Here is a 23,256-nt window from a genome sequence, read left to right on the forward strand (position 1 = left end):
TTCAAAATGAAAATTCGAGCTCATGAACCGAGTTAACAGCCCAGCACGGTCTGGAATCCAGATTTTTCTAAAGTCCAGAAAGACCCATACTGTGATTAGAAACTCTGTTTACTCTTTAGGGCTGGCTTCACAGTCTCTTCTGAAAAATAAGTACGAATTACACAAAGGCACTATTGACTGAGGAAAATGTAATCCCAAAGGAAATACAATGTTTGACAAGTCTGAACTGTGAAGAAATGTTAATTACAATGGCATAAAAAAGCAATTTCAGTTCAGCTAGTTATAAAAGCCACATACACTTTCATTTGCCCATTTCCCCACATTTTGTCAACTGCAGGGACCAAGTGATGTGAACAACAGTAGGATCTGGGTCAACCACGTGTCATTAAAAAGAGAAGATTTGTTGGTTTTGTTTTGCTTTCCCCAGCAGAGTTTCTTTTGTTTAACTGATGCCGAAGATATTAAGAGATGCAATAGGTCCTGAAAGCAGTGGTAGCTTCTGCAAACCAGATGACCTTCAGATACATAGCGTGAGCACAGCTGTTTCTGGAAGTCTTTATGTATATGAGGCAATCACTCTGCCAAGAGCAGCCCCTATGCTGTCCCAAGAAAATGGGCATCAGCACAGCTGTTTTTCTAATGTCTGGTCACCGTTAAGATCAGCTAGAGATGCTGAGTTCTCCAAACAGTACTGTTAACTTTCCTTTAACTTCCATCCAAATGGTAAGGTCACTAAAAAAGTAAAATGAAGATGAAGAAAAACTGACACTGGCAATGACCTGACATATATTCTTCTCTTCTGTTTGGACAATGCCCCACAGATAAGAGGTGCTCTGTAAATTGTTTTTGACTACTTTTAGAACAACACAGGAATAACGCTGGTGCTCTAGGATGAATGTTTTTGCAGTAAATAGTCAATTCGTATATACAATCGTATTCAAGTTAACAACTCCGTCAAACAGAGAAAAACTCCTCAATCAGTGGTTCTTAAACTTTTCTTAGCCTAAGTTTATATCTGAGAGGCATCTGGGAATCTAGGAAGTCCTGTACATTGCTATGATCTTTCACAGAGATGTATATCCACAAAACAGGCACAAATCTTCTACTGGTTGTAATTTCCTTTGCATTATATTTTACAACCTCTCTTTCTTGCATTTACCATCTTGACTCTCCACACTCACCAAAGGTACAGCTTATACAGATTGTATTGACATTCTGCCCGGAAACTTAGAACCAAAACAAACAAACAAAAGAGTAATTGCTAATGATGTTAACAGCATGTTTGGTTTAATAGGTTTAGTTGGGAAACTCATATTGTCATTTCAAAATATTTATTTTCTTAACATTTATATAACCTATAATCACCATGAAACAATGGCCATCTGAAAACCCAAAAGCCTTCAGGTTCATATTAAACTTAATAAAAAAAAAATTTCGTTACTGTTAGCAGCTTTGTTCAGAAAAGTTGTATCTGAAATCAAATATGGTAAAATTTAATTTTTCTAATGTTTAGTACAACTAACTCTAAAATAAAAAGGCAGATTCTTTTACACATAAACTTTTAAGTGACATTCAAAAGAAAATCTCTCTGTGGTTCTCTGACATATAAATAAGAAACAAGAGCAAAACACAGGTTTACTTCCATATTAAAAATGGAGAAGGGGCGCCTGGATGGCTCATTCGGTTGAGCGTCCAACTCTTAATCTTGGCTCAGATCATGATCTCACAGTTAGTGAGTTCGAGCCCCATGCTGGGCTCTGTGCTGACAGTGTGGAGCCTGCTTAGGAGTCTCTCTCTCTATCTCTCCCTCCTCCCCAATAAAAAAAACTCATAAAAACATTTTAAAAAATGGAAATATTCTTTGATAAAACTAAGTTGCCTTTTTGTGTGTCACATTTAATGTATTTTAACACAGATAAACTTACTTCCTTCTCTGGAATAAAGGCACTTGGTCCTCTTGTCAAGGGTTGAGATACTCTGATTCTTTTATCCTGTTTTTAAAAGAAAAGTTTTATGTATTAATGATAACTTTTTAAGGAAAGTTAAATTGGTACAAATTTATTGCTGAGGTACTCAAGCAAATTGAATAAATAAATAGAATTATGTAAAATCAAAAATAAGAAATTAAGTCTCAGATCACAGAAAACCCAGCAATTGCACTACTGAGTATTTACCCAAAGAATACAAGAACACTAATTCAGAGGGAGGCATGCACCCCAATGTTTATAGCACCAGTATTTACAATAGCCAAGAAGATATGGAAGCAGCCCCAGTGTCTATCCATTGATGAATGGACAAAAAAGAAGTGAGATATCTCATTGTGTGTATGTATATGTTTATATACATGTATATATACAATACATGGAATACACTGGATACAATGGAATAGCATTCAGCCATAAAAAAGAACGAAGTCTTGGCATTTGCAACACCATGAATAGACCCAAAGAGTACAATGCTAAGCTAAATAAATCAGTTAGAGAAAGACAAATAGCAGATGATTCCACTCATATATGGAATTTAAGAAACAAAACAAAACATGCAAAAGGAAAAAAAATTAGAGAGAGAGAGATAAAACAAGACACACTCTTAACTATAGAGAACAGGTGATGGAGATTAAGGACGGCACTTGAGATGAGCACTGGGTGATGTATGGAAGAGCTGAATCACTACAGTGTACACCTGAAACTAATATGAAAACCGTATTTAACTAACTGGAATCAAAATAAAAACTTAGAAAGAAAGATAATGGGGCAAGCTCATACCCCAGTGCCGGATACACAGTAGGCTTCTGAAATTTTATTTCCCTCTGTCATATGTAATAGCACCAGAGACTTTTAGCCTATTTTTGATATGACTGAAAACTGTCAATCTCCCTCATAAAATCATATCTAATATTAATTACACTAGCGCAGTGTTACACCTCAATCAAATCTACAGGAAAGGTTGAATACAGAGGATTACTTGCAACTCCTCAAAGCAATGACCTGACCTTTGTTTTTTTTTTTTCCTGAGTAAAATAGGAACAAACAGATCCAAGATAAAGTTTTGAGGCTTTAAGAAAAAATGTGACACTTGGAGAAGTGGAGGTTCACTTAATCCAAGAAATGGAGACTATAGCAATGCTTAGTGCTCCACCTGCTACTCTGCTGAGAAGGAACCGTAGACTGCCAATGTCATGTCTCAGTGCTAGAGGTTTTCTAGTTTAAATGTTTTTGCTGTTAAAAACATTTTTAATTAAAAATATATTTTGGATATCCCTGTTTAAGTGTGATATCCACAAAGCCACAAATAGTTCAATCAGGTAGTAACTTCTCTGCAGGCATGCTGAAGAGCAGAAATAGTCAGAGGGAGGCACTCAAGTCTTTAGAAGTCCTCAGCCAGGAGGAGAGAGACTAGAGCCACTTAATTTTCTATAATAAAAGCAATATTCTAAAGTTCTAAAAAAGAAGCCCTCTACAACCATAACTATGCTTACACCATACACAAAATGTCTCAATATGGATTAAAGGTTTGACTGTAAGGGTGCCTGGGTGGCTTAGTTAGTTGAGCATCTGACTCTAGATTTTGGCTCAGATCATGATCCCAGGGTTGTGGTACTGAGCTCCCTCTTTCTCTGCCTCTCCCCTGATTGCAGGAGCGCTCTCTCTCAAAAATGAATAATAAACTTAAAAAAAAAATAGAACTACCATATGATCTAGCCATCCTACTTCTGTGTATTTATCTGAAGAAAATGGAAACACTAATGTGGAAATATATATACACCTCTATGTTTATTGCAGCATTATAATACAATGATCAAGACACAGAAATAATCTAAGTATTCATGAATGGGTGAATGAATAAAGAAGATGTAAAATACTGTATACAACAATGAAATACCCTTCAGCCATAAAAAAGGAACCTTTCCATTTGTGACAACATGAATAGACCTTGAGGGTATTATGCCAAGAGGCATAACTTAGATAAAGATAAATACTGTATGATTTCACTACATGTGGAATCTAAATGATAAAACAAATGAACACACAAAACCAAACTCCTAGATAGAGAAAATCAATTGGTGACTACCAGAGGGGAGAAGGGTGGAGAGGTGGGCAAAGTGGTGAAGAAGATAAAGAGGTACTAACTTCTAGTTATAAAACGAGTAAGTCACAGGGATGCAATGTGCAGCATGGTGACTACGGTCAATAATATCATATAGCAAATTGGAAAGTTGCTAAGAAAGTAATTCTTAAAATGTTCTCATCACAAGGCCAAAAAATGTGGGACTCTGCATGGTAACAGATGGTAAGTAGACTTTTGCAATGTATGTGAGCATCAAATCATTTTGTTGTACACCTGAAACTAACATAAGGTATGTCAAGTGTACTTCAATACAAACCAAAGAGGGACTATGCCATGGTTGGCAAAGATGACAAAGACTGTGTGGGAAACCAAACATGAGAACAGAGGTCTACTGGGAAGGAGGATTAAGCTTTAGGTGCCCCTAGGTCCTCCTCAGGAAACTTCTAAACTGAGGAATCCACTCTAAACAGTTCCTTATCCAAGGATGGCAATATCTATTTCATGCGACTCATCTCCTGGCCACAGCAGACTAGACCAATCAACACAGAGGCTTCACGTGCAGCCTATGGGTGCCTTGATGGAAACATTCTGCCCAAACAGAACTGAGGGTAATCAGCTGGTAAGATCTCTAGGTAAGATCCTAGAGTTACTAGACGTGGATGAAAGTAATGCACTCTAACAGAGAGAAGAGCAACGAAATAGCACTCAGAAGCAGAGGCAGAGAACACAATAAGGAAGCATTAGAATAGGCAACAGTAGTTACCTGCTTTGAAGGAGAACAGCACTAGAGCTTCTATGGAGTCACTAGAGGAAGTCAAGTCTAATCGTGGGCTCTCCTATGTCTTTTTCTGCCTCCTCCTGCCCTCTCTGTCCCTCCATGAGGTAACCAGAAACTTTTTTTATTCCTTACAATCAGAGAGCCTACCAAACACAAAGTAGTTAATCAAATCCCTTACTTCAATAAGCAGCAGTTACAAAACAAACTGGCAAAAGTAGACGGCTAGGCATTCAATGAGTTTTTGAGAAGCTAATCAGATACTGGGATAGGCCAGGGCCTACAGGAAAAGTGAAACAAAAAGGGTCCCTGCCCTCATGAGCCTGGCACACAATCCCCATCAATTTTCAGAATTGTATCGGAATAAATATGTTAAATAATGATCATCTAAACCTGCTCAAGTTTCCGAAAGGCATCTAGTTGTATTTATCTAGTAATGCAAATATATCTCAGCCTACTGGTCAAATACACTAGAGGACTCCATGTAAAAAGGAGTAATTTAGAATTTTTAATATTGGTATTTCCTGTCTACATCAACCACAATCTAGTTTTATGCAGAAAAATAATTTAAAAGAAAATAACAGAATTCTTCCCTCTGCTAGCTTCTGTAAGTTATAGAAAACAAAATTTCAAATACTCTCTTTATAATACAGCCTAATTCAGTCTTATGTGAAAAGCAATTTCCTTGATGACTAATCATTTCAAATGAAAAAGCAGTTAAGAGGACCAATCACAGATTTGAAGAGGAAAATGCCAGTGGAGAGATGAGTGGAGGTTTTTATGTCGTTTATAAATAATATGTAAAATTCAAAGAAAATATAGGGAAGGAAAAATAAACTAAAAGCATACAAAGGGACTTTGGGAGACAAAGAATGCTTTATTACTAATATGACTGGTTTATAAAAATCACTATGTGAGACATTTATCGAGTGGATTTGTCTCTACATGTGTGAAATTGTTATTTTGCCCACAAAATATTTTCTGGAACAGCAGATGTTTAAATCAGAAATATATCTTCATTACATATGGAACTGCACACTGCTGCACTTAAAAAGAATGTAGCATCTCTTAGTTTTGGCCAACTGCTAAGAAGCAGCTGAAAACTTCATTCGCTCACTTAGTCAGCACACATGCATTGAGCATTTACAATGTGCTAGGCACAACGGGGACAGAACACAAGGGTTAGACTGGCAGAAACGCATACAGCTCCGGCATATGACAGATCTCAGAGCAGGTACATACACACCGTGATGTGGGAAGACGTCATTTTAGTAATTACCACTTAGTCACTTCCCTTTTGTTGAACATTAAGTTATGCACCGCTTTCACTATTATAAATAATGCTATGATGAGTATCTTTTTACAAAGAGATTTGAGAGCAGATTTTGTGGTATTTAGGACAGGTTCTTTAGGAGGAATTGTGGATGTGGATTTACTGGGTTTGAGATCATAAATATCTTTAAAGTTCTGGCTGCGTACTGCAAAGATGCTAACAAAAATGTTTTACGAAATGGAGCCTGGGTGGCGGTCTGCTAAGCTGACAGGCCCTGCACTCACAGTGTGGAGCCTGCTTGACACTCTCCCCCCACTCTGCCCCTCCCTGCTCACGCTCTAGTTTTGTCAAAAATAAAGTTTATATCACAACAACAACAAACGTCCAGGACTGACTTCCTACCTCATTCATACCCCGATGAACTTTTCTGAAGTCCCCAGACCTGTGTTGCCTTGTAAGGTGGTCATCAGCCACATGACTACATCTAAATTAATTAAAACTAAAGTTAAAAGTATGGTTCCTCAATCATGCCAGTCACATTTCACGTGCCCATGGCTACTGTAAAGGACAGTGCAGACATTCCTGTGTGCCAAGCCAGAAGGTTCTACCAGATAGCACTGCTCTAGACTCTTCATTTTTTTTTTTAAATCACATCTTAAGATTTTTAAGGTCTTTTTGAAATGAAAAATGATTTCTCTGCTGAGCTATCTGTTTGATGATCACACCTCCTCAATCCCATAACCAAGCATTTTAACATAATGGCAGAAATGCTCTTAACCAAATTAAGAGTGAATCCAGATAAGGACAATTCAGCAAAAACCAACAAACAAAATTGGTCAGTTCCAAGAATCGTTGTCTCAATTTCTGTTTATATTACATACAGTCTCCAGAAAACTAAAAATTGTTTCTCCCTTTCAAAAAATTTTGTTTCAAAAGACACACATGACATCGTATCTACCCTCTTAACAAATCAGGTACAGTATTGTGAACTGTAAGTACAATGTTATACGACAGACGTCTAGGACTTTTTTTCTCTTGCATAACTGAAACTTTATACCCAATGAACAGCTCCGCTTTTCCCTCACTGCACCCCACCCCCCCAGCCCTTGGCAACCACTACTTTTGTGCTTTTCATGTAAGCACGCTCTTCAGATCCCAGCTGAGATGCTTACATAATGGCCAGCTTTCTTGCCTCCTTGCACAATTCAGATCTGTCTCCTGTCCAATTCCACCCTTGGTTGCTTCTGTAATGCTGGATCACCTGATCTACCTAGTCTTTGACCAATTTTACACTTTTCCTAGACATCCCCTGCATTTCTTTCATGACTATTTATTCTCTCAAGTGAGTATTCTTTTCCAGGGTTACATCTTCCTTACATCAAACAAAATTTACTGAACGGTGTGACAGCCACTGAAATGGGGAGAAGACAGTGGAGAGAAAAGGGCATGTTGAATGAAAATGAACAAGCCATCCAACTGACTCCTGAGTCTTGTACCTGGCTCAGAGCTAGCTCTTCTCTGCCCTTCAGTGTGGCTTTGGGGCATCCTGAACCCAAGTAGTTTGTACTATTTTCACCTTAAAACCAAGTTTGAAACTAATCTTCTATGCCAAACCCACTATCCCTTCTCACTTTCCTGTCTGAGTTATAAAATCACTGCAACGCACCAGTAGCCCTGGCTCCGATTCAGGGTTATCTTTGACACTTAATCCTAGGAGTCTGCATTCAAACACTCGCCAAATCTAACTGCCTTTTCCCAACAAAATCTTTAAGTCATCCTCTCCACAGACCCTCCTCAGCCATTAAGAGTTGAGAAATAGTTTCCTCTCACAAATGAGAATAATGTCACTTCGAGGTCTTAGCCTTCCCTCTTATCGGGAGGCTTTGAGAACACAGCACATAAAAAATGCAAAGCACAGGGCACCTGGGGGGTGCAGCCAGTTAAGCATCTGACTCTTGATTTCAGTTCAGGTCATGATCTCATAGTTTGTGAGTTCGAGCCCTGTGTCCAACCTGGCATCGAGCCCCACACTGACAGTACCGGCACAGAGCCTGCTTGGGATTCTCTGTCTCTCTTTCTCTTTCTCAAAAATAAACATCTTTTAAAAATGCAAAGCATTGGGGCGCCTGGGTGGCTCAGTTGGTTAAGCATCCGACTTCGGTTCAGGTCATGATCTCACGGTTCGTGGGTTCGAGCCCTGCATCAGGCTCTGTGCTGACAGCTAGCTCAGAGCTTGGAGCCTGTTTCAGATTCTGTATCTCCCTCTCTCTGACCCTCCCCTGCTCATGCTGTCTCTCTTTCTCTCTCTCTCAGAAATAAATAAAACATTAAAAATATTTTAAAAATGCAAAGCACAATACAAAATAAGGTCTTACTTTTATTTTTCTTCTGCCGATTTTCCCTAATGTAAAACAAAACAAAACACCCAAACTAGAATAGCTACATTTTCTCAACAGATGCTGCTCTAGAAGAAGAATTAATGGGTTGTTCTAGAAGTGAAAGTCACCTGCAACTGCATTAATTTTGAGAACGGTGCCACATTTTCCTCTTTCTAAGTATAAAGCTAGTATCTTATTCTGCAGAAACAAATGTTGTTCGTACTAGCGACTCTTGTGCGATGACCTTGTTGTTTCTATGAACATCTAAAATCCCAGGGCACCTGTCTGGCTCAGTTGGTGGAGCATGTGACTCATGATCTTGGGGTTGTGGGTTTGAGCCTCATGTTGGGTGTAAAAAAATAAACAAATGTAAAGGACAATCTAAAATCCCCAAACAAGCCCTTAAGGGTTTTGAAGCTGAACTGTCCATTACAGCAGCCACTAGTCACACGTGGCAATTTAATTTAAATTTAAGTTAACATTAAGTAAAGTTAAAAATTTAGTGCCTTAATTGCACTGGTCACATCTGAGGGTGTACAACAGTCACACGTTGCTAATGAGTGTCACGCTGTACAATGCCAATCTAGATTTTTCTAATCATCGCCAAAGGGTCTATGGTACAGCATTGCTGCATAGCATCAATTAGCCCTGATTTTAGCAACTGGGATGTTGCAAAAATACAAACTGGTTAAAATTTCAGGCATGAACATAAGCATTAATAAACACATATCACGTGTTACAGTCACTTTATGGAAATCAAAGTTGACTTGCATATTAAAACTGGAAAACCAAAAAATTAACTATAACAGCAGAAAAGTCAGAAGATCCCATTCTCTGGAGTCTTAATGTGATGACAGTGTTCAAATTGCTAAATAAAAAGAAGAAAGGCTCTAAAATAGTGACTTTAGTGTTAAAAAATCAAAGGGTACAGAAAATTTTAAGAAACTTTAGACAACCGTAAATATAATTTGCTTTGCTTTCAAATGCCTTAGCAGTCACAGGGTTTGTTTACATTTTTTCCACAAAACTCTGTAATTTCAATCAAGGGCAAAAAACCGAGTTTATAACAGGAACTGATATTCTCTCTCTCAGTTCTATGTGTTTTAAGATTGTTTTACAAGGGTTTTAAGGTCAAGAATGCTACCAGAAGGAAAGTTTTTTTTCCCCAGGTATGTCACTATAGCTGAAAGAAACTATGCTTGACATTCATCAGCAGATATTATGCTTATTAAGTAATAATCTGCTACAAAACACTGAAAGGATGAAGATTAATTATATTTAGAAAGCTTCTTTTGACTGTAACAGCCAAGCAGTTTACCAGATAATTTTATATATATAAATCAATCCCAACAGGAAATTAAGATACTTAGAAGTTAGGAATTTTTAAAATTATGAGTGTTTAGAGGCAATCAACAAATTGGCCCTAAAAAGCCAATAACCCAGGGAATTAATTTCTGCACTTCCTGCTCCTAAATACTTTCAATTAATTTTTACCTATCTCACCAGTTTATAATGGAAAAGCAAAACACATACACATTCTATTTATTAAAATGTAAAAACCGCTTATGACTTTATCTCTATAGGACAGCAAAATACTGAGTAATATGTACAATTAATTTTTTACATAGAGACACTTAAAGAAGACACTTTTTATTTTTAATATCTTCAACATATAAAAATTATGGCAGGAGCACCTGGATGGCTCATTCGGTTAAGTGCCCAACTCTTNGCGGGGCTCGAACCCACGAACCGCGAGATCATGACCCAAGCGAAAGTCGGACGCTTAACCGACTAAGCCACCCAGGCGCCCCTAAGTGCCCAACTCTTGATCTCAGCTCAGGTCATGTCTCACAGTCTGTGAGATCGAGCCCTGCATCAGGCTCACACTGACAGCCAGAGCCTGCTTGGGATTCTTTGTCTCCCTCTTCCTTTCTCTCTCCCAAAATAAATAAATAAACTTAATACAAAATTTAAAAATTATGGCAAAACAGAGACTTGACTCTCCAGAGCATGCTAATCCCATAGTTTTTAAAGATATCCTGAGAAGGTAGTTTAATTCCCTTAATGTTATTCTTTTAACACATGACAGTGACAAAAACATCTTACATATGACACACATGCCCCAAACAAAGTTTTTAAGTGTGACTGTAATTATCAATACAAATAGTACATTTTGGTTGTTGAATCTCTTTTCTTTACAGACGTTTCACTTTGGCACAAACCACTGCAAAAAGGGCAGAGATGGGACAGGTGGCTCGATGCTATGAAATAATGCTGATGCCATCTTTTTATTCCTTGGCAGACAATTTCAGGAATAATGGCTGACTTTATAGAAACTGATGACATTACAGATTTCAGAGGAAAAGGGCAAATGGAGAGGAAGAGAGGCAAAAACTCTCTCTGTTCATACCTTAATGAGGACAGAACAGGCTTCAAGATGAACTATAATAGACTGGTAATTTTACAGTCAACTCAAATTTAAATTTCTGTAATGACCTGGAATATACCTTATGTTCCCACCACTCCAAATGGTCTAAAAGACAATTTAACAACATTGTGACTTCTCCTACATTAGATTAAAATATGTATTAGCCTTCATGATATTGCAGTAATGGAGATCTAAGGTTATTTTGTGAGAAAAGATATGGAAGCAGAAAATGGCAATGGCATCAAGGGGGGAAATCCCACCAACATCTCTCCTATTCCTTGGAGCTAGGGGTGGTGCAAAGAACCACTGGGCATCAGGAGCCCAGGCAGGCATCGTAGGGTGTTGCAGAAATGCAATGACACTCCAAAGAACACTTCAGATGCCCCTTCACAGGTGGGGTATCCTGCCTCATTCTCAGGGCTTGGGCCCAAGAGTGGACTCCTTTGATCTGATCTAGTAAAACAAAGCCTATCAAGCCCTTCCAGCAACAGTAGCTCCAACCCTGGGTAGAATCACTGGAAGAACAATGCAAAGACCTTGGTGACTGTGAACTTCAGCATTAACAACACACATGATCAAAATTTTAACTTGCAGTCTCATAACACTTCCACCAAAAGCAACGCACTCATCAAGTGCATTTGTCTCGGTGATGTCTTTACCTCCTCCTGCCCTTACTAAGCTGTCCGCTCCAGGTGGGCACAGAAAGTGCTTTGTTCATCTTTGAGGATTTCATCTTAATACAGAATATGGTGTGAGGGAAACGTCTGGCTCATTTCTGGAAGTTTGATGTAATAAGGATCATTTAAATAGCAGTATTTATCTATTTCATTTTTCAAAAAAGGAGCTCCAAGAAATAATGAGACACCATGATTGAGCAATTCTCATTTAAAAAATTAAAAACCTTGGTATGCCAAAGTAGTAGGACCCATTTGGTAAATCTGTTTTACCAACTGTGGGCCTAAAGACAGACAGACTCACATTATTATTACTATTCTTAAACTATTAAGAACTATTATTACTCATCTAGTATTATTTATTACTAGCAGAAGTCAGTAATAAAGTAGCAGATGTATTTAAGTATGCAAAGATGAATACGTCTCATCTCACCAATAATTAAACACATATATCCAGCTAATAAGTTAAATCTGCACTGCAGAATAGCTGAATTTCTAAATGAAAAAATTTCTGAATGTTGGCTAGTACAAAATCTCTTAAATTTTACTCATTAGAACACACGGTGAACACTTGTGCAAAGTGCAGGCAAATTTTTCTATTTTCATACTGACTACAGAATAGCAAACTTGTAAAAAATAAAGGACCCCTAGCAAGCACCCTGTACAACCACAGAGTGGCACAAATTTACAAAGGTGGAAATATTAAAAATAAATCTGAAGCTAGGACAGTCTTTAAACTGTACAAGTAACATCATACTACTAGGTAATCCTTTAAATTGGAAGTAAATCTAAAAATCGTGTTCATGTCCAAGGCCATCCAGAGGTGAGCAACAAAGAGCACACTTCCTTTTCCATGCTCCATGTAATGCCACAGAGTAGCATAAATCTATTAAGTTAGATTCGCCTATGAATTAAAAATCAGTAGTTCTAATATGGCAAGTCTTTTCTGTATTCTGTGGAACTTAGATATATTTGAACCAGCATTCCCTAAGACACTGCCTTCCCTTTTTTATGTCTATTGAAACACTACCCATCCCTTGAGGCATTAAGACCCGGCTCAAATGCTGTCTCTTTTGGGCACCCCTCCATTCCTACCAATTCCCAAACCTTGCTATGAATTTAAACTTGCTCTTCTTAAGATTCACAATTTTGTTCCTCTTATAGCTACTAATGTATATCATTATCTTATTACTCCTCTCAAACAATAAATAAGCGCCTTAAAGAGCAGGATCAATTTCTGATGCAACATCTGTAGTTTTACAGCATAACAACATGAAAATAATAGTACTCATTCATTTGTTGAACTGAACTAAGGAGACAGGAGTCTGGTACAGGCTCTTCCATCCTTTTTCTCTTCCTTCAACAGGGCAAGAGCATCCTGTGGACTTGAGGCCATTCTCTGTATTCTTATTGAGAAACAAGAAGTTAAACAAATAAACACAGTCCTGGATATCAATCCATTACCTTCCTTGTACCCTCTAGGTTCCCTATGTGACACTTTTCCCATTTATTTATTTCTGAGAGAGAGAAAGACAGCATGAGCAGGGCAGGGTCAGAGAGAGAGGGAGACACAGAATCTGAAGACAGGCTCCAGGCTCTGAGCTGTCAGCACAGAGCCCGACGCAGGGCTTGAACTCATGAACCATGAGATCATGACCTGAGCCAAAGTTGGATGCTTAACTGACTGAGCCATCCAGGTGCCCCTGTTTATTTTCTTATACTGATAAAACAAGCAATATCTGCAATTTCCTATGATTTGTAATATTTTCCAGAAATCAGGAATAATAGTATTACATACTATGACACTAATCTTGAACAACAAAGGCTCCTGTGTAAGTTTTTCAGTGTTGAACACTTTTTTTAAGGGATGCAGAACTATGAAACATATGTGTTGAATATGCTATTAAAAGTTTGGGCTAAAGCCCATGAAAATGGGAGAGAGAGAGGCATCTGGGTGGCTCAGTCAGTTGACACCTGGGTGGGCTCAGTCAGTTGAGGATCCAACTCTTGATTTCAGCTCAGGTCATGATCCCGAAGTCATGGGATTGAGCTTTGTATGGAGCCTGCTTGAGATACTCTCTCTCCCTCTCTCTCTCTCTCTCAAAAAAAAAAAAGTAAATAAAATAAATTAAAATATAAAAGATATCTTTAAAAAAAAGAAAATGAAAAGAGAACTATTACTCTTTGTATCTGAGACAATGTGAATCTGCAATAACTACTGAACTCAATACTTCCCCATTAACATATAGACAATATGCTTTTCTACCACTGATTATAGGATTGCTCCCCAAGTCCCTCAAAAGTATGAAGAGCTTTACTTCTCTACAGTTTTTAAAGTTTTGTATTGTGTAATAATAAAAACTCTTCTTGATTTTAGAAAGATTTACTACTAAAATTATGTCCTAATTAGATTAAAGGAAATTAAAATTGGGAATTTTAGAAAGTAAGACTTCTATTAGAGACAGTTACACTTGCATAATATTCTGATAATAATCAGTATATGGTCAATAGTACTAGTCTTTTGGAGAAACAAAAAATAATACGCTGTGAATGTAGTTCCCTTGATGTATGAGGGAAACAAAGTTGTTGTTGTTTTTAATGTTCGCTTATTTATTTTGAGAGAGAGCAAGCGGGGGAGGAGCAGACAGAGAAGGAGAGAGAATCCCAATCAGGCTCTACGCTGTCAGCACAGAGCCTGACAATGGGGTCAATCCCACAAACCACGAGATCACGACCTGAGCTGAAACTAAGAGTCAGATGCTTAATCTACTGAGCCACCCAGGTGCCCCAACTATTTAACACATAGTTTTAAATCAAACTTCTATACTCAGCATCCACTGCCTAGGTTGTAAGAAAATCAAAAGGCCTTTATGTTAGCCTACTGGAACACAAAATGCCAGGCCAGTTTCCAGATCTTTCAAGCCACAGTGACTAACAAAATTCAGATCACTTGCTTAGCTTAGAGGAATCAAAGGAAGAAAACATTACAGTTGATGTCTAGAGATTCACAAAAAGTAAGCATTTTAACTATTTGAAAACCAATACTCCTTTACACACCGAATAGTCAAAAATAGCAAGAACTCATGCTGTACTTTGAATTGAGAAAATACCTTTCACCCAGCCTTCCAGGAACAACAGCTGAGGCAATGAAAATCAATGCTTGATTTTACACTGAATTACATTCAACTTCAGTTTTAATGAAATTTAAAAGAAAAACAGAAGTTTTTGCTTAGTTTTCAAAAGAACTGTTATGCTTTAATTTTTGCCCTGAATAGAAAATCTGATCTGTAAATTCTCATTAACTGCATTTCTGTTCTAAGTTGTTGACCCCTAAGTCTATAAACAGAGGACTATGAAACTGTGCTTTAATATACACAAGGGAGGCTTAACACCTATCGTAATTTCAATGAAAACCATTCATCATTATGCTCATTTAAATGGATGGTTCACAAACTTTCTGATGTCAGGACCTCTTTAGGTTAAAATGATCGACCTCAAACATAAGTAATATCTATCAATAATCAAAATTTAAGAAATTAAACCAAAGAACATTTCCAAAATTTATTTATCTACATTTAAAAGTAAAAGCAGAAGTAAGAAACCCATTACATATTAACACAAATGAGTTTTTTGGAAACTGTAAACAACAACAACAACAACGAAATTACTGTGAAGAGAAGCGTTATTTTGCATTTGTGCAAATATCTGGCTTAATTAAAAAGAACTGGAGGGGTGCCTGGGTGGCTCAGTCGGTTGGGCGGTGGATTTCGACTCCTGTCATGATCTCAACAGCTTGTGGGTTTGAACCCCACACCAGGCTCTGCGCTGACAGCTTGGAGCCTGGACAGCTGGCTTCAGATTCTGTGTCTCCCTCTATTTCCATACCTCCCCTGCTCACACACTCTCTCTCTCTCTCTCAGAAAATAAACACTAAAAAAATTAAAAAAAAAAAAAAGAACTGGAGTCTTATGTTTGCTTCTTCATTCAAAATGTTGGTATCTGGTGCGGTGGTCATACAACATGAGTAAAATCTGGCCTCACCAAGATGTAGTTGTAAAAATGGAGGCATATTTTAATAGCCTTTCCACATAATTTTGCATTTTCTTGGGTACTACACTAAAACTGGACAAATAGTGGTTTTTAAAAGTTTGTTGCAATGTGGAATCTGAAGCCTTATCAATAAACTTTTTACTCCGTTACATTAAAAGCCATTGGCTTATCTTGTACTTTGAATTGATCATTTACCCATTTATGCTTCCGTAATGTTAACTACTGGTCATTTAGAAAGTATTGGCTCCCTGAGCTTTGTGGGTTTTTATAATATCGACACATTTAATACAACATTAAAAATAATATTTGTTAATACCACCACCAGTCACATCAGAAACATGTGCAAGTACTGAGAAGTGGTCAAGCTCACTCACGGTAATGGATACCAGTTTTCTAAAACTCTTTTCTCATGAAAGCTCAAATTTGATCATTGGCAATAAATCCTGTTAGTTGTTCACCTTAAAGTGGCAGGCTCACTTTTTTGATTTTTGTGAAAATGTCCACCAGATACTCAAGTCTGAAACCAAGGTTATCAGTCATCCTTTCATGTAAAAATGGTGTTCAATAAAATGATGAGTTTGGCTCACAACTCAGTTACACTTGTTTTGCCTTGAAACAGCCACCATGCTCTGGCAAGCCGGAGAGCTTTGCGCACATTCTCTGTGCTGAAACAGAGACTTAGAAAAGTAAGTATTCATAGGTTGTGACTAAATAAAATGTATAATCTCTACTGTCTCATCATGATTATTCTTGAGTGAAACTGACTTCTCTACCGTGAATACAGGGTGGTGAGGAAAACAAGGGGTTACCATTGCTGCGTGATGTCACTGCTCTGTCTTGTGCTAAGATCTAGAGGTCCACACACCGCACTTTGGGAACCACTGATTGAAATAAATGTTCTCAATACACTCTTGTCTCGCTTTTAATTATGTGTCCTTATAAATGGTTTCAGTCACTCACAAAAGGATTGCTACATTTAACCTTCATATTAAGACAAAGTATTAAGAAATCCTTAAGAACAATTATGATTTGTTTTCCTCTTCACTACATGGTCACAGAACTTCTATGGAAGAGTTCATTTTCTTATTTGTAAAATGTTCAATCACAAATGACCAAACAGACCCTGTGGATGAAGCACAATTTAGGAGGGGTGCCTCCTCTACCATATAGTAAAATATATTTCTATAAGTAAGATTTATGTTGACATATGAACACATTCACAAACCAATGAACTCTCCTAATTACGACTCAAAATCCAGAAGCAATAATAAAAATCGGTAATTCGACCATACATGCACATACACTATGCATGTGTACACACACACACACAGACACAAACACACACACACACGCCTTTTGCATGTTACAAAATTACCTAAAGTGAAATCAGATGGCAATTACGTACAATTTTACACAGATAATAGTTAATTCTCTAATAGTATAATGAGCTCCTAAAAATCAAGAGGAAAAAACCAAAACCAAATTAAAAAATGGACAAAGAATGGGCATTAAGAGAAGAAATTATTCATAAAAGAGAAAAGCGAATAAATTTCTTACATCAGATTTGGCAAAAATTCAAGTTAGGCAACATATTATTTATTGACGACACTAAGGGAACAGTCACTCTCAAAACTTATGGGAATGCCAAAATCAAACAATTCTCATGGACAGGACTTTGTCAATGTCTGTTAAAATTACATATGCATTTATCCTTTGACCCAGCAATCTCACTTCTAAGAATCTATCCCATTGATACAGCCATAAAAAAGGATTAGGAAAATGTGTTTGTACGAAAAGTAACTTGAACCTGAATCTAATCAAGCATTGAGTCCAAACTTCAGATTAACAGGAAATAGAGGGTTAGAGGCACACTTAAAAGACAAGACGAAACACAGAAAAATATCCAGATTATGAAATACTTATAGGACAACTGATCAACTGTTTAAAGGCATGAGAAACAATAACAGGAAAAGAGGAGAGACTACTTTTTTTTCCTTTCATAGTTTATTGTCAAGTAAGTTTGCATATAACACCCAGTGCCCATCCCCACAAGTGCCCTCTTGCATGCCCATCACCCCCTTCCCCACCCCCATCAGCCCTCAGTTTGTTCTCAGTATCAAGAGTCTGAGGAGAGACTACTCTTAAGTGAGACTTCAAAGACATAGCTTTGGTGGACCTAATTCGGAAAAAGTCCATTCTAAAGACATGAAACAACAGGAGGAAATTGAATATGATGAAATATTACATGATATCAAGCAATTATTGCCAATGTTGTTAGGTGTGACATCCCCACTGTAGTTATATAAGAATGTATTCATATATTTTAGAATACCCTTGCTATGTTAGTATGCAAGGATAAAAGAAAATGGGTTTTGAGATTAAATTACTTCAGCCACAATATCAACACCAGATTGATGAAAAGTGGCAAAATCTCACCAATACTGAATTTGGTGATGGCTTTTGGAGGTTCAGTGTGCTATTTTTTTCTGCTTTCGTACAGCTTGACATTTTTATGATAATTTTCTTAACGGTGCCTAGCAGTACACCTGACATGTAATAGGCATTTAGTAAATAGCAATTATTAAAACAAAGTTGTGGTAATTTATAATACAACTTAAAGAAGAAAAAAATGTGTTACGTATACTTAAACTTACTAAGATTAAAGTTAAACATTTTAACTTTTATAAAGAACTATTAATTTGTTCAACAGATGTTTTCTTTTTAACAGGCTGTCATTTGGAAGGGCTTGGGCTGAGTACTGGGAGTACAAAGTAAAGCGTAAGTGCTGACCTCAAGGAAACATCAGGTAAATAAATATGGATGTACAATTACAATAGACGTTAGGAGCCATAGCGGAGATGACCAAAGGAACAGTTAGTTAGCTCTGCCTGCAAGAGGGTGGATCAAAAAAGCTTTCCCGATGGGATACATTTCTAAGAAGGAATAGAAATGTTTCAGGCCACCTAGAAAACAGATGGGTATATGTGGGTATATATAGGTACAACATCCCAGGTAAAAGGAACAGAAAATGTAAAGTCATGACATGGCTGGGGAACTGTATGCTGTTCTACATTATCCGAGGGATTCTCTGAGGGAATAAGGTTAGAGACATAGGCAAGAGTCAGACCATGAATGCCATACCAAAGAGTTTAGGATGTAAATAACAGATGATATTAAACAGATTATATTTATCTTTTAAGAAAACATTTCTGACATCGATTCAGAAAATGGACTGGTGTAGGGGAGGCTGGAGAACAGAACGTGTGTTAGAGGACTACTATGATTTCTAGGAGAGAAGACTTGAGTTAAGCAAGAGGATTGAGAAAAGGCATTCTGGGGAGAGCTACGTAGGAGACAGAGTAAATGGAATGGATTGGCTGACTGGATACGAGAGGAGATAGTGAAAGAAGTCTAGGCTGTCTCACAGAATGACGAATTGGAAGCCTAGATAGATGGATAACGGTCACAACAATGGATAAAAAAAGAAATCGAGAGAAGGAGGCATCTTGGATTTAGGTTGACTCTAACAATCCTGAGATATAAGTTTAGAAGATAAATGTACAGAAGGATATGTGTTTCATGGAGATGAGACTGCTGGCAAGAGTGAAGTGTTTAATTATTTTCATCCACACTTAAAGACCCGCACTTCCAGGATGCCTGGGTGGCACAGTCGGTTGAGCGTCCGACTCCTGATTTTGGTTCAGGTCATGACCCCAGGGTCCTGAGATCAAGCCCCACACTGGGCTCTGTAGTGAGTGTGGACTCTGCTTGAGATTCTCTCTCCCCCTGCTCGTGTGCCCTCTCTCTCTAAAATAAAATTTAAAAATAAAACATTAAAGGCATACACTTCCTCATGCAGAACACTCTAACATTTAATAGCAACTTCACACTAGGTTATCTTACTACCGGTTCACAAAGTCTGTTTTGGGGATGAATACGTGTTCCATTTCTACCACCACTATCCCATTTTAATACATCATTATATCCCCAGCTATCGGCAAAAGGGGGACAGTAGAAAGAAGAAGGTAAAGTTTTCAATATTCTGGCCTTTATGTAGCTTTTCAGTATTTGTTTTCCAAGTGCTCCTGACATGAGCACTTCACTTCAGCTACCCTGGTGTGCTGACTCCCAAACACTCCTTGGCACATTTCTTTTCTTTTTAAAAATTTTTAACATTTACTCATTTTTGAGAAACAGAGAGAGACAGAACATGAGTGGAGGAGGGTCAGAGAATGAGGGAGACACAGAATCCGAAGCAGGCTCCAGGCTCTGAGCTGTCAGCACAGAGCCCGATGCAGGGCTCGAACCCACAGAGTGCAAGATAATGACCAGAGCTGAAGTTAGAGGCTCAACTGACTGAGCCACCCAGGCACCCCTGCATATTCCTGTGCTTTTTGTTCCTTTGTCCTTGAACATCTAGGTGGAATGCCACATTCCTTCTTCATATTTTAAAAAAAAAAAAACTTTAATGTTAATTTTTGAGAGAGAGAGAGACAGAGCACAAGTGGGGAAGGAGAACGGTGGGGTGGGGGGGCAGCAGAGGATCTCAAGCAAGCTTCGTGCTGACAGCAGAGAGCCCAATGAGGGCCTGAACTCGCGAACTGTGAGATCACGACTAAGCCGAAGTCAGATGCTTAACTGACTGAGCCACCTAGGCACTGCCTTCATATTTTTTTTAAGTTTATTTATTTAAACAGAGAGAGTACAAGCAGGGGACGGCCAGAGAAAGAGGAAGAATCCCAAGCAGGCTCTGCACTGTCAGTGCATAGTCCAATGTGGGGCTCGATCCCATGAACCGTGAGGTCATGACCAGAGCTGAAATCAAGTATTGACACTTAACTGACTGAGCCACTGACACTTAACTGACTGAGGGGCACAGAGGTGCCCCTCTTCTTCCTATTAAAGTGTTGCTAACTTCTCTCATAAGGCCTAACTCAGTTCCTACATTCTGTACATTGAGTCATTCAAACCAATAGTGACTTGTATGCTCTTCTGGGTTCTCGCTTAAATGACACCTGATCATACCTTTAAAGGGCTTTTCCTTCTCTTTCACTAACATAATTCTAACAGAAGTGTTCTAGGGGTGAGCCTGGGTGGCTCAGTTGGTTAAGTGTCTGACTACCAACTTCAGCTCAGATCATAATCTCACATTTGTGGGACTGAGCCCCATGTCAGGGTCTGCACTGACAGTGCAGAATGATTTTCTATCTCAATCTCTCTCTCTGCCCTCCCTCCACTCACGTGCTCTCTCTCAAAATAAATAAATAAACTTAAAAAATTTAAAAAGTAAAAGAAATGTTCCATCTTGATAATCTATTCAAATCTGATGCTCAATAAATGTTGACTGGTCATATAACATCTCTATAAATTACTGGGACTATTACACATTTAATGATATTAAGCAGCTAGTTTTGGACAATAACCACCTTAAACAATTATTGTCATCATAGACTCATGCTACTTCTAACACACACACACACACACACACACACACACACACCTGAGTAGAATTATTCCACATCCAAATGTTTTAAATTTGTTTTGGCAACAAAATTCTCAGAGTGTCGTTTGGATTTAAAGAGCTGTAATTATGTTACAATTAAAATCTCTGAAAAGTTATCTTCTAATTATCAAAAAGACTTTCTTCAATGTATTATTCTTCTGNTCCTTCTATGGAACTAATTTAACTTATTTTAACTAAGGACAGCCTCTTCCTAAGGCTTGAGTGTTAGAAGACTAAATCCCTAGTTTTTTAGTTAACTCAGAAAAAAGATGATCCATACGATCTAAGTTTTACTAATTTTCAAGCACTGAAAGGGCATAGACTAGGAACCAGAGTATCGCATTCAAATCAACCAACCAACCAATCAGTATGCACTACCTGAATTCTTCACTGTTCAATAGCTTACGTAATTGCTCTTTTAAGACTATAAAAAGTAGAAAAGCTACCTAAAGGAATTTACAAACTAGCTGGTGCAATTAGACATAGATACCTCAAACAATAATAAACAGAATAGTATGTAGCTAAAAGCTATAGGCAAAGTGATATAATGAAAAAGGTTACAAAAAACCTGGGTTCTTTCCCCTTCTTAAGCACTGAGAGACCTTGATCAGTTTCCAGGGCATCAATTTTCCCATTTGAAAAATGAAAGAGATGATCTCTAAGGGCCTTTTTGTATTCACATTCTCTGGTTTTACAGAATGCCATGAGCAACTCTAAAAGCCGAAAGAAAAAAGAGTTTTCAGAAGCAAAATAACCAAAATACTTTAAAATTAGCTTCTCATTGATTTTACTATTCTAAAACAAACATCATATTTTAAATAACCATTTTACTTAATCTATTAATAAGTGGATAAATTCAGATTTTGAATTTTTGGTAAAATGTTATAAAACATTTTATAGAACTATAAATAGAAAATAACCCATGTTATAGATATACTATGTAATTTATGTATTCTTATAATGCAATGACTCACTTTAAATATATCTAAGAACCTTTCTAATGTTCTCTACTCTATGTTCTGTGTAAATGATCCAGTTAAGAAAACATACTCTTAAAAAAACCTTAAAATAAAAAAAAATCTACTTCTTGTAAAGGGGAGGGTCAAAGAGAGAAGGAGATACAGAATCTGAACAGGCTTCAGTCTCTGAACTAGTTGTCACCTTAGAGCCCGACGCGAGCCTCGAACCCATGACCCATCTGAGATCATGACCTGAGCTGAAGTCGGACGCTTAACTGACTGAGCCACCCAGGCACACCACAAATAATTTTTCAAAGCCCTCATAATGATGTATGGTCTTGTTCTCAGATATTTCTATTTAAAAATGTATTGTAGGGACGCCTGGTGGCTCAGTAGGTTAAGCATCCAATTTTGGCACAGGTCATGATCTCATGGTTCGTGAGTTCGAGCCCCGCATCAAGCTCTCTGTCGTCAGCACAGTGCCCACTTCATATCCTCTGTCACCTCCCTCCTCTACTCCTCCCTCAGGCACATGTACTGTCTCTCTCTCTCACACACACAAATAAATAAACATTTAAAAGAATAATGTATTGTAGAATCTTAGCTTCACCGTTAAGGATTACTCACTGAGTCCATTTTCCATAATTTACTTTTTAGGGAATTCACATAATCTTAACCAGTCTTCAAATTCAGGTATTTCTTCACTAGAATGCAGTATCCCCCAATACATTTTTTTTTCTCTTCTAAAGGAAGAGTCATATGACCATCAGTAAGTCAAAAATGTATACAACTATCAGAGTATATAGGTTGGCTACTAGGTCAATGTCCCTCCCTCAAGTGGCTGGCCGGTGCTAGCTACTGGCTGGGGTGTCATGCTCTCCTCCACATGGGCTGCTTTTGCTTCCTTCCAGTATGGCAGTTGGGTTCCAAAAAGCAGCATCCAAATGGCAAAGGCTGAAGCTACAGATCTTCCCCATGGGTTTTTATTGCTAGCCCTTCAAAGCCTAGTTTTACTTTCTAAAGCAAAGACTTCTAGTTTTCTTAGTCACACCCCAGACTATCTTTGCTCCAAGATGAGTGTATTAGAATGGGAACAACATGGTTCCTTCAGCACAATTATGAATGGTATGAAATTACATTTCTAAACC

The 23,256-nt window shown here is 37.8% G+C and overlaps 1 protein-coding gene across 6 annotated transcripts in view; it reads right to left on the reverse strand.

The window, feature by feature from the left end:
• SESN3 (sestrin 3) overlaps nucleotides 1-23,256 on the reverse strand; it is a 75,785-nt gene that overhangs the window by 28,689 nt on the left and 23,840 nt on the right. For all 6 annotated transcript variants that reach the window (XR_013337790.1, XR_013337791.1, XM_077775039.1 and 3 more), the window contains exon 2: nucleotides 1,926-1,991. Coding sequence is in view for 3 of the 6 variants with exons in the window: in XM_077775037.1 (XP_077631163.1) it covers nucleotides 1,926-1,991 (66 nt within the window). In the remaining 3 variants the exon portion in view is untranslated. The remainder of the gene's footprint in view (nucleotides 1-1,925; nucleotides 1,992-23,256) is intronic.

Source organism: Crocuta crocuta, unplaced genomic scaffold (genome assembly GCF_008692635.1).
Source record: "Crocuta crocuta isolate KB4526 unplaced genomic scaffold, BGI_CrCroc_1.0 scaffold1293, whole genome shotgun sequence".
Classification (NCBI taxonomy): domain Eukaryota; kingdom Metazoa; phylum Chordata; class Mammalia; order Carnivora; family Hyaenidae; genus Crocuta; species Crocuta crocuta.